The sequence below is a fragment of the Pteropus alecto genome, unplaced genomic scaffold, assembly GCF_000325575.1.
Source record: "Pteropus alecto unplaced genomic scaffold, ASM32557v1 scaffold95, whole genome shotgun sequence".
In the NCBI taxonomy this organism is placed as follows: domain Eukaryota; kingdom Metazoa; phylum Chordata; class Mammalia; order Chiroptera; family Pteropodidae; genus Pteropus; species Pteropus alecto.
This window is the reverse complement of record NW_006441071.1, coordinates 18,122,300-18,138,998: the sequence shown is the minus strand read 5'-3', so window position 1 is coordinate 18,138,998 and position 16,699 is coordinate 18,122,300. Positions and strand designations below refer to the sequence as shown.

At 36.7% G+C, this 16,699-nt stretch overlaps 1 protein-coding gene across 7 annotated transcripts in view; it reads left to right on the top strand.

Annotated features, from left to right (window-relative positions):
* TRPM3 (transient receptor potential cation channel subfamily M member 3) overlaps positions 1 to 16,699 on the top strand; it is a 497,328-nt gene that overhangs the window by 224,084 nt on the left and 256,545 nt on the right. For 4 of the 7 annotated variants that reach the window (XM_006918432.2, XM_006918428.2, XM_015594542.2 and 1 more), the window contains exons 1-3: positions 6,071 to 6,240; positions 11,019 to 11,098; positions 12,239 to 12,443. In XM_006918432.2, coding sequence (XP_006918494.1) covers positions 12,441 to 12,443 — 3 coding nt within the window. In that variant the 5' untranslated portion in view covers positions 6,071 to 6,240; positions 11,019 to 11,098; positions 12,239 to 12,440. Of the gene's footprint in view, positions 1 to 6,070; positions 6,241 to 8,436; positions 8,499 to 9,094; positions 9,128 to 11,018; positions 11,099 to 12,238; positions 12,444 to 16,699 lie in introns of those variants that run through there. The other 3 variants (XM_025051436.1, XM_025051437.1, XM_006918420.2) reach the window with 3 other exon arrangements.

Sequence of the window (16,699 nt, the reverse complement as noted above, 5' to 3'; positions counted from 1 at the left end):
GAGAGAGAGAGAGAGAGAGAGAGAGACTGAGAGAGAGAGAGAGAGAGTGAGTTTGAGGAGAGGGGCAGCCAGACCGCTTCCTATTTATCTATCCTCACCCCCTTCTTGGCATCTTCATCCTTCCAAGTCAAAAGAGGTAAAATAACATGGAAATTGGCCTCTGGATCTATGATATTATTTGTCTCATAAATTCCACATTTTTATATAACATAAAATGTTCCACTTTCATGACTCAACACATTTCTTTAGCTCTTGACAAAATCACAATGGTACAGGAATGAGTCGTGAAAGCTATACGATTGAGGACTTAAAGGATGACGTTACATTGTTCCAGCTCTGCATTTACTTTGACGGAAAACAAGTTATATTTCTCACGGGCATAGCCTCCGTGAATATAGAAAAGCCCAGTCCCTAGTTGTGTACTAACATTAGCACACTGATGTTACTTTCCAACAAACAGTCCGTCACTTTAAATTTCCTAGCCCTTGAGGAGTATGTCAAACCTTAGGCTCATATTTCTGTTGGTCATAATTTTGTCTTTCATTTCCTAGTTGTCTGGGTAAAGTTTATCTTATTATCATTCTTTAAAATTTATACCAGTTTTATAAGTCTGGGACTATTATAGTTAAGTTTTTTGGTCAATATAAACAGTAAAGTCCCTATGTGTATATGTATGGCTTCTAAATTTTTATGTCACTGTGTGTGAAAACAGCTATTATATTCAAACAGATAGCTAATCCTTGCCCATAAATATAATACTGTACTTTGGAAATAGAGGCCTACATCATCATTTAAATTTTTCAGCATTAAAACTTTTAGGCTTGATGAATTATGTATGTTTTTATTAAAATCAGAGTGATTAAACTGAACTTGTTCCTCCACAAAGAAAAAAAAGATCATCCTGTAAAATCAGTCACAGGGTATGAGAGAAGCAGGGTTCTCTGTACCCTAGCAGAAACACAGGGGCTTTGGGTCTGTCAGGCTAAGCCAATGGCCAGGTTTTTATTTCTATAATGGAATCTTATAAAACCTACCTTATGGAGTTATTGTGAAGATTGCTTATATTGTGAAAGCATTCTGTGAACTGTAGAATACTTTATAATGTATTATTGCCAAGTAATGATTAACTGGCTCAAGATGAGGAAGCTATTTTCCAATGAAACATGGAAATATATTTTTAAATTGTTTATGAAAATTCTATGAAATCAATATTCATGTATGTATAGTCATATTACTTCTACATAAATGTTCGGCATGTATTTAAGTATAATTTACACAACATGACCTATTGGCAAAAGATGAGTTTCATTTGTAATTGTAAAACATAATTTGTTGAATCTTTTTTCAATCTGGTAATAAAAAGATAATCTAACTTTATGTTAAGGTATATACAATTTATGTTTAGAAGTTATAAAGTGAATTTTAATATAAATAATTCAATCCATAAAGAATTATTCCCCAAAGATGATTTGTTAGCAATGAGGAATTGATATTCCCATAAAAGCCATGTTAAAAATAGGAGGAGGAAGAAGGAAAATGCCCTCACGAGACTACAAAATTATAGTTATGCCATAATGGACCAGAGTACTGTGTATTTGTAGTGGAAATTAGCAGTGAATGATTATAAACTTGAAAATAAGTAAGTATAATATTGTAGGGCTTTTTCCCTAATGGAAGTATGAACAAGATATGGAAGTGGAATAATAGTTGTGATTTATTCTGTCCGGTAGTGTCCAGCCATGTCTCTCAAAGAACACAATGTTTTGTGCAGAGTTTGGAAGAACAAAGAGGCTTTTACTAAATACGGAAGGAAGAACCTAGCATTTCAAGCAAATGGGACAGCATATTCCAAGTTTGAGGAGTGTAGAACAGCGTGGTGCATTAGGGGAACAATCAATATTTTAGTTTATTGGAGCATAACATGTTTGAAGGTTTGAAGGGAAATTGAGAGATTTGAATAAATACTTCCAGAGCCAGATCTTGAAGATTTTAAAACTGAACTGATTTGATCATGCTGGGGATGGGGAGCCCCAGAAGAGTATTGACCAGGGAATAGACTGATTGATTGTTTTAGGAAAAACATGTTGGTCTCAGTGTGGTCTGGAGGCAGCTGCCTTTGTCATGTTCCTCTGGCATTGTTTTACTTTATAGGTCAATGGCAACTCTGAATATTAGAGAATATATACATTTATTTTCATGCATTAGAATAAAAACAAGGAGCCTGAGGGACAAGTAACAGGAATTGGTCTTGTGTTTTTCCTGATTTCAGTTACCTTTGTGATGCTATCATAACTTTTCTCTTATCTACAAATCATTTTTAATCTAATTTATTAAAATTTTTTAATGGATTCATTTCTTCAGAACTCCAAAAAGGAAAATGTATGTTCATTTCTTCACAACTCCAAAAAAGAAAAGGTATGTTCCTTAACAATGTACATTTGTTAAATTGTAGGTTTAGCCATTGCTTTTATTATATATTAATATAAACCCAACTATTAAAAGAAAAATGCCCTTTTGGGTACCACCCGAAATTCCCCTCTATGAAACATGGGTCCATCTGATGCCATCATTTTATAAATGAGGAATTGATATGGTAATCAAACGATGTGCCTAAGTCCCCTTTGTTTGCCTGCCATGCCCCAAACAGTTCTGGGGAGACAGCAGTAACAGAACAAAATCATTGCCATCAAGAACTTACATTCTAGTTGGGGACACAAATGAAAAACAAACACATAAAGACCTGGCATAATGCCAGGTAATGTGAAGGGCTGTGAAAAAAAATAGAGGGAATAGAGAATGACACAGCGTGCTTTTAGATAGGGTGGTCAAGGAAGGCCTCTCTGTGGTCCCAATGTGTTGAAGGAGCAAGTTGTGGTATAGCTGAGGATGGAGCTGTCCAGGCAGAAGAAATAACAGGAGCAAAGGCACCTGACACATTGGAAGAAGAGCCAAGGCAAACTAGTTTATGGTACCATGAAAGCCTGTTTCTTGGGACAACCTTTCCTTCTCTTGCTACCCCATCAGACAGACCTCCTTTTTCTAAACCAAGAGTTGACAAGTACATACCAATTCCAACCTAGCACCTGCTTTACTGGAACACAGCCATGCTCATTTGTTTACATCTTGCCTATGGCTGCTTTTGTGCTCTGACAGCAAAGCTGAATGTTGCGACAGAGACCGTGAGCTAAATTATTTACCATCTGGCCATTTACAGAAAATGTTCGCTGACCCCTACTTCATATCATGCTTTGTTATTGCCATTGTCAAATGTGGGAAAAATGCTTTTGACATCCTTATAACAATGGAATATACCCTTTCCATGTCAAAATCTAGTTTCTACTTGTGGAAAATCTGATTTCATTTTTTTAAATTGAGTTATGTACCATTGGAAACTTTTTAGTATATTCTATTTTTTCTTTAATGATTACTTGAGAGAATAAAGTAATCTGTCATTACAGTGAAGAATAACACAGTTTGCCCCATACTTGTAGTTTCCTCTTGTTAGTATTCAAATTATATTCTCTCTCAACTACATCTGAAACAAGCTGGTAACATATCCTGTCAGGAGTTATATTGTTGGGTAATGTAGAAGATTTGAAAAATTTCCATATGGACAATGTGGCCCAGAGCTACAAGTCTCTTTGGAACTAATTACTTTCTCAAATCAAAGGGTCTTGAAGATCATCTGTGACCTCATCTGAAAGCATTGCTGTACCGACTTTACCTAGGGCTTCCTTTTCCACTTAAACAAAACACTCATGGTTCTGGCGACAATATTTTTGTCTTTGGTATAAAGTTTATAGAAGGTGCCTCCCATTTTTACCCTATAAAATATTTCTAAAAAGGAAAACTAAGCAAAAAAAAAAAAAGTAAGACGAGAGAGAAGAGGATTTTTAAAAAGTACATAAATGATATTTAAAAGACTCCATATGTATGTGATTGAACTCAGGATTTAAAGCAAGTTAGATGAAGGGTTGAAGTAGTGTCTAGTGAAGGAGTTAAGAAAACTGAATTTTTAAAATATTTCTTACTTTGGAAGGATTATCTATAACCGATTTATTTAGTCTCATGGAAGCCTACTGGCTCTGTGTCTCTCAGATGGATGTCTCCCTTCCCTCCCTCTCCTTCTCCCTTAAACTCTGGAAAACTCACCCTGTACATTATAGAACTTTCCAAATATTCACCACTGAGCCCTCTTTTTTAATTGAATTCTTCCCAAGTCACTTCCTGAACTCTCTTTCCCAAAGACTTCCTATTATCATAAGGTAGAGCTTAACAGCTGAAAAGCTATCTGAAAATCTTCCGACTACACAGTCTATAGTTTGATGACTACAAATACATGGTTATAGGAGAAAACTTTGGAAAATGTGGAAAAGAAAAGAGAGAAAATAAAAATTAGCTACAGTTTCCACTTTAATATACTCCTTGTCATCTCTATATGTATTTAAAATTTGTAATTATTCTTCACTTACTGTTTTATGTTTTGCTTTTCTCACAAAACATGAAAATGCATATTTCTCTATATAACTAGTCTTTTGAAGCTTGATTATGATTATCTAATGGCGTGAACCATTTAAGTAGTTTAATTGACTTTCCATTGATGGACTTTCATTTGTTTCCAATTTATCTGTATTATAAATAATGCTGCAGTGAACATCTTTGTGCAATCATGTCTCTTGTCATTTCCTTTGAATAAATGCTTAGAAATGTTACAGCAACATAGAAGAAAGGGTAGGCACATTATTAAGGCTGTCACTACATATTATTCTATAGCCAACTCCTGAAGATAGGCAAAGAGACTTTCTTCACCGTGTGTTTAATACTAAAGCTGTCTGATGTTCCATTTGGGTCATGCTTATCGTAATGTTTCCTCAGTTACAAGACACTAACGAGTTTGTTGTTCCTTGTCTCTGGGGAAACCTTGGTAAGTGAGAGACCAGAAGATGTGGGAGTTTGAAGGAGATCAATACTGGAAAGAGCAGAGAGGCAAGGAAAAGGCTGAGGATCTAATCGAAGTTTGAAATAAGTCATTTAGTCCACAATCTGACTCTCAGCGAGTGTCCAAGTGACACATACTAGGCACTTTAAAGGAGATTATGAGAAAATGAGGATTCAAGGGACACTTTTACAGCCTGCAGAGTCAATTGTGAACACCACCTCTCAGCTCTAACATATGTCTGTGGGAAGAGATAAGTCTTTTAGAGATGGAGTGCTCAAATATTCACTTTTTTCAAAAGTATTTTTGTCTTGTTGAAATTTGAGTTCTATTCTCCCCAAGTTTGTCCACCTACCTAGTTAAGAACTATCATTACCTGAAAAATTCAGTTTTAGACGGTATTTGAAAGAGCCATTTTTCTATGAGCCAGAACCTCTCAGTTGGGCCACCCCAGATAAACATGGAACATATCACAGTGTCACTGCTTTTAGTCTGCATCCATGTGCTGTACTGGTCACAGCTCTTCTTATTCCTCTTTTTTTTTTTTTTTTTTTTTACAGGGAAACAGGAGTGTACAGTTCTAATCATACCTCCACAATTGTGGGAGAGGGGCTGCAGGATAAGAGTAATCAGACTAGTTTTTTTATTGACATTTTAGAAGTTGTGGAAGGTCACTGGCAAACTCTTAACTTTATTCTACTGGGGATCATGTTCAGGGACCAAACTATTCTTTTGAAACGTTCGGTTTTTAGCAGTTCCTCTTTAAAGAAATGCTATCATTCCATTCTTTGGGGAGGAATGAACAATGCAGCTTGTGTGTTCAAACCACTTGGAGCATTAATACAGTGTTGCTTTAGAAGGATTTGCTTTCCAAAGTTGAACTTTTCAGAACTCAGAACACCTTATCACACTTTCACAAGGCTTTTCTCTGAAAATGGAAAAAGAAAAAGGGGGAGAGCCTGTCAGGACTTGTGCCAGTTAAATCCGATCTCTCCGGGGATTTGTTTTTCTTCTGGCGTCAGATTAGATGTTCAAATCAAGCAGTGTTTGAGGCTGTGAGGGAATGTCCATGGGATTCTTAGTGAGGCTAATCCCAAAGCAGCACATTCCAAGGGCCTAATCTGCCCAAGTTCATTGCTTACTTGAAACGTCTCTTGGGGGAAGAGCCGGGCAAGTGACTTTTTTTCCAGTGGGCGGTCATAAGAGCATTATTAACGGGATGACCAGCCCCAGACACAGCAAAATGAAAGCAACAGTTGCTGCTCCTGGGACTGCCTTTGCCACCACCCAGAGTCAGTGCTCAGGTAAAATGATTTCAGCTCACTTTCTTCTTGTTCAACTTCCCAATATTGGATCTGGGGGGCTTAGAGGAAGAACAAAGGAATGCCCAGGGAGATGTTGAGGGAAAACAAAAGGCAAAAGTGAACGTAGGATTCAGTACTTTGGGGTCTTTGGTGTTTTGTTCTGATTAGGACAAATTGTAATTTGAGAAATGAGACTCAAAATGAGAAATGTAGTGAAATTTTGCTCTTCATTTATTTCCATAAAGTTAATGGACTCTTTCTAATCTTACGATTACTTGTCTGGGTTGTCCTTCTTTTAAAGTTGCCCTGCTAAAGTTGCCCTGCTAAAGGATGAATTGCAGTAGTACTTTTCAAGACTTTCTAAGTTAATACAAACTCTATGTACTTGTAAACCATTCCTGCCTGGAGTTCTTGATTCTGTAACTAACTAGTGGGGAGTGGGGAGTAAGAAGTGTCAAAGTCGTTTGGGGGACTGTTTGTAGCAGAGCCTTTGTGAAAAAAGTTAAAACCTGCTTAAATGAAATGACTTAATATTTTTTCTTTTGAAGGCAATATTTACAGCTTGTTTGTTTGTTTCTAGCATTTTGATGTTTTATGAAGTATACATTTGAGTTTCAAAATTTTTACTGTATTCTTTGAGGGTAGTTGTTATACTTTGTTCAAAATGTGAATGTCCTCATTTTTGTTTCAAATAAGATGTCCTTTAATTATTAGCCTTTGAAAAATACTTCTCTTTTACACATCACACATGACCGATAATGCAGAAAGATAAGAAAATAGCCTTTCACAAACTCAGTCGTGGTGATATGACCATTCTACCTTTAGAAAAGAATGTATACAAGTGATTTTCTAAGGGCTGATAGAAGCTATCTTTTCTAAGAGTACATGAGACTTCCGAAGTATATTTAAAAAGAAGAGATTTTAGGACATATTGTGCATTGAAGTTTTGCATTAGAAGAGAATTAAAGGGTCAGCTAGAAACAAGGCATGTCAAAACTATTTCATGCTTTCTAACAAGGATAGCCAGTCTGAGCTAACTTAGTTGGATGTTGAAGCCAAGTATAAAGCCTAACACAGAGTAGTTCAAAGACTTTGAACAAAGAAAAGGGAATTAGTTTAGGGAACAAGTTAAACCATGATTATACTTCCAATATGCCCTCTCCAAGAAAATAATTTTAATAGTCTTAATATCTGTCCACACAAAAGACCTGAATAAAAGCATAAGAAAGCAAAGCCCACAACAGAGCATAGTAACTTATGCATAATATTTTATAGAATCCCTAGTTCATGTGTTATATATGCATTCTTTCTGTTATGTATTATACTTTTCTTCTCAAAAAAAAAAGAATTCAATTCACTTATGAATAATGGAAAGATTCTTTTTCACATTACATTTCTTTTTTTGCCTCCTTCCAATTATTTGTCCCTTTGCAAGAGAAATGGTTAGTCAGCTAATAATAAGATATAAAAACTGATCCTCAATCCCTTTGTTAATGATGAGGTACCTTTTCACCTTTGAGAAGGTATTTAAGTTGCTAAACTGCACACAAGCCAAATTACTTTATACTTAAAGACCAACAAACATCTTGGTAATCTATATATATATAGTAATTCTTACCACACAGCATCTGAGTAAAACTTTCAGGGCTTTCCAAGGTGAAAGTGTGATCCACAAGTGAGAGACTAGTGAAGGTGACCTTGAAAAGTCGAATCAATTTGTCATAGTCTCCCAGATTCTCAAGTTGGAAGTCTTGTGATTACATTTCTTTGTTGTAGTTATTATAAAGATCCCACTTTGTTTGTTTCTTTCTCTTTCTGATGGCTTCCACCCAAATCTTTTACCTCAAGAAGAGAAGAAAAATGACAGCAGAGTATTCATTACTCCACTAATGGGGACTGGAAGGGGTAAATGAGAAGAAGAAAGATGCAAGTATGAACTAGTTCTTTGCCTCTAGATGTCCAACTCTTTCTAAATACCAAAGCACTTCCAGGCTTGCCCAGATGGCACTGCCAAGATCAAGGATACTTAATATCAATAATATCCAATTTGGTGAGGCAGTTTAGCAGAGTGGGTAGGAGTTAAACTCTGGAATAAGACTGCTCAGGTTCAGACTCTGGCTTTAAAACTTATTTGCTGCAATCTGACTCATTTTCTTCATTGGTAAAATGGATATAATAGTAGTACTTCTCTCACAGGGCTTTTCTGAGGATCTAAGAAGATAATGCGTATATGACACAATTCCAAGACCTTAATAAAGGTTAGGCATTTTTATTACCTATTGAGCTCCTACTAAGTGTTAGGTGCTTTTCCTGAATCATCTGTTTCAGTTAATACAACTCTCCAAGGTGGCTGTGATTATCCTCATGTTATAGAAAAGACTTGGGAAAATTAAATAACTTTCCTATGTATCTCGTTAGTGACCAGCCAAGCCTTCTGGGAGCATATCCTCCTCATTTCAAAGTGAGATCAATCTAGGTCAGATCTGCTACAGAAATTTCATAGTACTCTTATCTTAAACTTCATCTTCTCTTTTAGTACTAGAACCAACCCAGGACTGGTCCCTCTTCTTGAAGTGAAAACACAGTACCTAAATAATAATAATAACAACTCTGTGTATTAGGTATTATTCTCGTGCCCATTTTAGAGATGAAGAAAACTAGGGAATGAAGAAATTATATGACTTTGCCCATGTCACTGAATCCCACTCAGTTTTTCTAACTGCAAATCTCACGCTCTACCCATGACAGTGCCATCCCTGCTTCCTTTTCAGAGCGTTGATCAACACCCTCTAAAATTCCCAGATGATCTTCCAAAAGAACCTTGTGAATCCTAGCCAAAGTGGGCCACAAGGAAAAAAGGAAAGTTCACTCTCTTTTGCTCTCCAAGGTATAGGAAAAGTTGGTTTCAGATGTCCAGTGAGAAATATTTTTACCGTTTTTCTGCCAACAGATGTTATCAACAAAGATATTCAGTGTCAAGAAAAAAATCACAGCCTATGAGTAGTTTAACTTACAGGCTTTTTTAAAAGATAAAGGCTGGTTATCATCTACACTGCTAAGCTCATTTCTGTTGCAAAAATGTAGCCACTATCTTTTCCTACATATTTGAAAAGAAAAATCTTTGAGAATAGACACTGGGGCTTTTTTCATGCCCAGATGACAAACAGAACTGTAAATGTTATCTTGGGCCGCTTGGACCTGAGGATCTCTGAGGCAAGGTGTAGACAGTGCAGAAACACTCAGAAATTATGTGACCTGATTTGTGACCAGGACTGAAAGAGGATGCAGTTCCTTTGTACCCCTCAAGCATCCCCCATGTGGCTACTTTTTAAATGTGTGTCATTATGAGTATTAGACAAATACTGCCTTCAGTGCCACATGCTTCTGTAAACTCCACTGTGGAAAAGGAGGTTGATTAAGGGGTGGAAGGCAGACTTTAGAACAACTTATAAAGATATTTGGTTCTTTGGCAGAGTCAATATCCATTACAGCCAACAAATGAAGAGTTGTCACAATTAACACTGATCTTTGAGACAGGCCAAGTAAACGACTCAGTTGTGCTTTGGCCCTGTATATTTTAAGAGTATGAATCTAGTCCTGGTGCTGGGTTAGGGAAAAGATGATACCAGATAGAAATAACATTATAGGTTGCTCAAGCAACTTCCATGACACTTTACTTTGGAACAAATATGGTACAGTTTTCTAGAATATCCTCTATCCTCTTGGGAACCGAATCTCAGTGGCCGTATTTTGGGTGGACAGTCCCAACAATGCCCATTCTAAGAGATGTGTTTGCTGTACTTAAAGGCATGTGGGTTACAAAAAAAAAATTGCTATCTTACTCCCTTCCCTAAGACATCACATGTGAAAGCTTGGACTGTGATGAAGACATTTATCTTCCTTACATTTCTAGTTCCTTTTCCCCGCCTCTGTATTTAAGCACTGTTAATTTAGGTTTTAGAAGAAGCATGGTGATGGATTAGGGCCCTTGAGTTATGTAATTCCCTTACCATTTTTCTTTCCTTCTACAAAGAAAATCTAAGTTTCAGCCATGAAAACTTATACTTGTTTAGATATACGGTTAACCCTTGAATAATGCAGGAGTTAAGGGAGCCAACCCCCAGCACAGCCAAAAATTTGAGTAAAACTCATGATTCCCTAAAAACTTAAGTGTTAATGGCCTACTGTTGACCAGGAGCCTTATCGATAATCTGAACAGTTGACTAACACATATTGTGTTTATTATATGTATTATATACTGTGTTCTTACAATAAAGTAAACTAGAGAAGAGAAAATGTTACTAAGAAAATCATAATGAAGAGAAAATATATTTTAAATATTTATTGAAAAAAATCCACGTTAAGTGAACCCACACAGTTCAAATCTGTACTGTTTAAGGGTCAATTATATATCTTCTCATAACTGAATACTGGTTATCGGGTTACAAACATACTGCTCTATGTTTTTTTTTTTTCCTATGTAAATAGCATTGTTTTTCTGTCCTTAAAAATCATTATCAATTTGTGTTTGGTTCTATTATGAACATTTTTTTAATTGTCTTTTCCTTTAATTCTCAATATGTAATGTTAAATAACCTAATCAAGTTCTGGGAGTAATTAGTTTTTGCCATATGCAGTGTTTATGTGTGTAACCACAATTTCAAGTCTGTTTATGAAATACCAGTCTATTATGTGATTGTGAAATTGTCCTGGTTAGTCAAAAATAGTTAAAGATTATATTCACCTTTCTTCTTCGTCTTCTTTTTTTTTTTTTTCAGGCTCAGAAATCCTGGATAGAAAGAGCATTTTATAAAAGAGAATGTGTTCACATCATACCCAGCACCAAAGACCCCCATAGGTAATCTTGCTGTCTCTATACTATACTGAGTATATGAAGTAGCAACTATGGGAACAAAACTACAGTAGTACTCACTATCCATTGCATGTAAACTAATGTGAAATTAAAGATAAATTTTTATTGTTGCTAGACATCTTTGAAACAATCTTATATACACGCGCCATATAATATGCCACCCCTGCAGTTAATTCTCTAAGAGCCTATACAGAATAACAGATATACCATCAGGGAAGGAATTAATCACTGTATCTAGGAACAAGTTATTTATATTTTTAGTATGATTCCTGTTTTTCCTTTTTAAGCATTTCATCAAAATGCTTAGGTCTTACCAATGTGCTTTGCTATAGTGAAAAAGAGATTTTTAAATAAACGACTCCTAGCAGATTACTAATTAGACTACAGACTTTCAGATTCCTCTCCAAGCATATTTTTAGTATCCTACTTACCTTCCTAAACATCAACAGACTATAAGGTGGGAAGTATTTGGATAAAGTAACATGTGAATGTCTGGAAATGCCTTTTTGAAAAGGCAATGTAATAAAGCAGTTTAAAATATAGACTATAGAATCATAAAAACTAACTGTATAATTAGTTTTCAAATATCCTGTGAATAATTTTTTCATTGTTTCTTTAGGAACACTTAAGATGAAGATATATTTTTTTCTCAGAATTGAATAACTGACCGTAAATGTCAATTAGGTAAAGACAAGTTAGGTTGTGACTCACATATGAGTGAGATTCCTCATTTAAATATGCATGTTAAAATTCTCCCCTTGAATCTGTTCAGTGTCCTTCCTACAAGATTTGATAGACAGGAGGAGTAAGAAGTTGAAAAACCTACAGAACTTTTGTTCACAGATTCCAATCCTAAACAATGTGGCAGATGTGAAAGGGGTTGGGTGGAGAAGGACGGAAAGCATATCACAGCTTATACAGCTAAAAGAAAATGAAGAAGAGACAGAAAAGATATGTGCATCAAGTAAATTCTAAATTCAACATTTGCTTGAAACAGCCATATCGTGGGATTCCACCTGAAAATTGACTGACTAGCTTGCTACGGTTCATAGATTTTTCCAGCCTTAAGTATGTATTCCAATAATGGCTAATACAGTGAGTTCACTTTGACCTCTTATGTTATAGGTGTTGCTGTGGGCGTCTAATAGGCCAGCATGTCGGCCTCACTCCCAGTATATCCATTCTTCAGAATGAGAAAAATGAGAATCGCCTTTCCCGAAATGACCTCCAGTCTGAGAAGTGGTCCATCAGCAAGCACACTCAGCTCAGCCCAACGGACGCTTTTGGGACCATTGAGTTTCAAGGAGGTGGCCATTCCAACAAAGCTATGGTAATCAGGAAAAATTCAGTCAGTCCCCAAGTTCTAGCTCAAGTCTTGCAAAAGAATGGTAAAGAGCTAGAGATTTAGTCTTTGAGCCTAATCCCAGCTCTGCCTGTTCCTGGCTGGGTGACCTGCTTTAATTACTTTGTCCCTGTACATCTCTATAACAGAAAGAAAACCTTCCTCCCAGAATTTTTAAAAGAATTAGTATGTGATCAGACACATGACTATTATTTTTATTAATAATAACTGTAGCTTTCCATAGTTATCCACTGTTTATTATGTTACTTTCTGGGTCTCATTCATTAAGACATGTTATTCTAATTCCTTTGGTAAAAATATTTTACCTTTGGGTCTCTGTTTTGTTCTATTGGTAACTCTCTCAATTAGAAGCAATTCTCTCAATTAGAAGTAGAAATGATCATCTCAGACTAATTTCTTCCCTGTTCTAACAGAGATCTTGCCATCCAAACTGAACGTTTTTTTCTCCAAGCAGCTGCATTCAATAATGTTCGCAATAGAAGAGCTCCATATGAAAAGCTTTTTTTTTTTTTTGGAAAGGAGGCTGTAGGAAATATACCAATTTTACTTCTAAGAATTGCCGCTTCTAAATTTCAGCTTTCATCCTGGACCTCTACTTGGCTGACAGATTTTTGCCAGGAGAAAAGTATACCATGTGTTTTTGGAAGTTCTAGAAATGTTATATTCTAACAAGCTTGCTTCTAACTGTTAAAAGAAAGAGTTAGTTGAGTGTAGAGCAGTTGGTGGTGGCTGTTCTCAGTCATGCTACAGAGTTTTCGAGTTTGGAAAGGAAGTTTGCTTAGAGAAGCATAATGCAAAATGCAAGGGAAGTCACTTCACGCCAGTTACAGTCTGAAAATGTGCAATAAAGCTACCTCTCTTGTCTCTTTCCTCTCCTTTTCCCTTTCCTCATCTGCCCTCCCTGACCGCTGTAGTATTTTCTTCACCAAGAATGGCTGACTGAGGTATTCTCACAATTCTTTCCTAAGAAAATTAATTTAGAGCTATATTAAATTAAATATATATTAAATTAAAACCAATTTTGAGCAATATATTGGAAAGAAGAGAATACCGTGTGCAACCCCCAATGAAGCCTGGGTAAACAAAGAAAGGGTCAGTCTGGGCCTGCACAGAACCAAGGGAAGTAAAGATTTGGCAACCTCCTCATCCTTTTAAGGGATGTATTCACCCACACAAGATCCTTAAGTGTCCCCCACGCAGCACAGTCCTCATTCACATTATGGGATTGAACCATAAAAAATGTAGATCCCCTGGAACCATTCATTAACTAAACGTCACGCACATTCTCCCTATAAGAAAAGTACTGCAGATGAGGAAGTGGCTTAGTGGGCAATAATCATAGAGTGGTACACCCAATGACTTCAAAGGGTCTTGAATGGTGCCTGCAAGCCTCGTGCCACATGCCCAGAGGCACATAGTAAGCTTCTGGTCATCGTTTCCATAAACATGCAATGTCTGTCAAATATAGAGCTCATAATTTGCTCATAAGTAAAGGGTCCCTCCAAAGTGATCACCAGGGGATATTTTAATTACTGTTATGTTGCCAGTGACCGCAACATATTCTGGGGACTGATTTCATATAATTTATAGATCACAAGAGAAAAGCAATCTATATTTTCATCAAATAATGCTTTTAACCAAAAATTAATCTCAAGTACCTGAAATTCAAAAAACTTAAGATTTAGTCACAAATGACCTCTGCTAGTTGTTAAAAGTCAAGTCTATTGTCAGAAGATAAAGTTTTCCACCATTAAAGATTCTAAAACAAAGTACTAGTTTAGTAGTGAAGAGTGTGGATTCTGGATACAGGCACTCTAAGTTTTTCCCAGAACCATCATATATTTGCTATGTAACATGGGAAAAGTTAATTAACTTTTCTGGACCTCAGTAATTTATTCTGCTGTCTAGGAATAATCATACAACCATTATACGTATTAAATGAAACAACATATGTAAATCATTTGACACAGTGCCAGGCATATAATAAATATAATGCTGTTTTTACCATTATCATCATCACTACTTGTTTCAGGCTCTGAAAAAATTTTTAAGTATTTTGATTAATACTTTGAAAGACATGCATTTAGATGCACATCTTTATTTGTTATTTTACAAAATCAAATTACATTCTTTTAGTTGACCCTTTAAAACAATTCCAGAAGTTCTGATTCCTTTGCCTAGTGGTTGAGCACAGAATCTGAAGCCACGTTGCTGGGTTTATAACCTGTCCTGTCACTTACCAGCTGTGTGACTTTGTCCTATTTACTTAACTTCTCAGCGTCTCAGTTTCCTCATCTGATTCCTACTTTGTAGGGCCATAACAAGGATTAAATGAGTTAATATATATTAAGCGCTTAGAATAGTGCCCGGTGTTTAAACTAAATAAGTGTTTGCTGTGTTATTACTTCTACTAAGAGTTCACTTATTATAGTTACAAGAGAGTCTTTGTGACCAATTAAAATAAGATGCATGATCTTGAAATCAGAACTGTATCTAAACCCTTACTCTCTCGCCGACTAGCTAGAAAGTCTTGGTTAAACCAGTCAACTTAGCTGAGCCTCAAGATTTCTTATCTATAAAGTGAGCATGATTGCCTTATGAGAAATGCATGAGGCTTAGAGAGAAGATAAAATTACCTGGTATACAGCTAGTGCTCAAAATATTTATGAAAATCATAGTGACGGCACAGCAAAGCAACTTTCTTTACTTCCTTAACATATCCAAAGATATGTTAAAATATTTCTACAGGAGTACCAGCCTGCATAAACTGGCATTAGTGACAGTCATCGGCAGGAGGCTACCACTGTGAACACCAGCTTATCAATGACTAGAGATGTGTGGCTTGAAATCACCCATTATACACTTTGACTTCTGCATTGAGTTAATCTCCTGAATCCACTCATTCTAGCAAAACAAAAAGTGAGATGCTGTTACTCGGTGTCCTCCCTACTTTATTCACTATAGACCTCAACAATTAGATGCCTACTTGTGCCTTTTATGATAGACAAAGCCAAGATATCTTCTCATTATATAATTAATTCTCCTCTAGTTGAGATTTTTCCCCTCCTAAAAATTTCTAGTGAATTTGAGAAACCTTAAGGACCCTGGAGCTTGGAACTCCAAATAAGTTTGTTAGAATGTGCATCCTTCAAAATATTAATCAAAGTATTTTTGTAACACCTTTCAGGATCCAATCGTAGTAATAGCAACTAAAATATATTGAACATCTACTGTGTGCCCAACATTATATAAAGTACTTACATATGTTATTTCATGTTTGTGACAGTAGAATTATTATTTCTATATGACAGAATAACATACTAAGACCTAGAAAAGTAATTTGCCCCACATCCTACAGCTAATATATGTGTGTGTATATATAGATGTCTGTATACACACATATATATATACATGCACATATAATATTTAATTATAAAGGAAAAAACTTGAAGAGGCAGATAGAGCTTTCACTGTGTTCCAGAAGAGTAGACACATATGGACATTAAATTTTAACAACCCTCCCCAGGCCCCATATAGCTCTATTGAACCCAGAACTGTCTATTGGCAATCAGGTTAGGCAAGGTTAGCTATATGACTTGTGGAGCACAGTGCAAAACAAAAATGTACTCAGGGAAATCAATGCCCCCTTCCCACAGCTGACAGCCCCAACCTACAGTGGACGTGCAACCCCCAAGGGGTTGCCATCTCCACACTGGAACGTGCTTGGTATCTGGTGTGGGTGAGATTTCCCACCAAGTGACCCATGAAACACGCCGTGGCACTGCCAGCCCAAGGCAGAGACAGACAGTTCCTTGCCCTACCCTGAAATGCTACAGGGCACACACTTGACCCTGACCCTCTTCTTTTCCTCTCCCAGGTCGCAGGTCGCAGCCAGGAATGTAGGGTGAGATCCCCTCTCAGGGAGGCAGCAAGAGGACCCTGACCCTCTTCTTTTCCTCTCCCAGGTCGCAGCCAGGAATGTAGGGTGATGATGGAATGTAATCTTATCGCTGCCCCATGCAGAGCTGGGGAGGGGAAGCTAGTCTGTCAGGGATACCAGAGACAGGAGCAGGTAGCTGAGATCCCCTCTCAGGGAGGCAGCAAGAGATGGGACAGTGACCAGGGGCGTGTCCGAGCCAAGGCTCCAAGCCCACTGCACATGCTTCATTGTCCTATCAGACTTCACTTACAAAACACAAATTCAAGGATAGAATTGTTGAAAA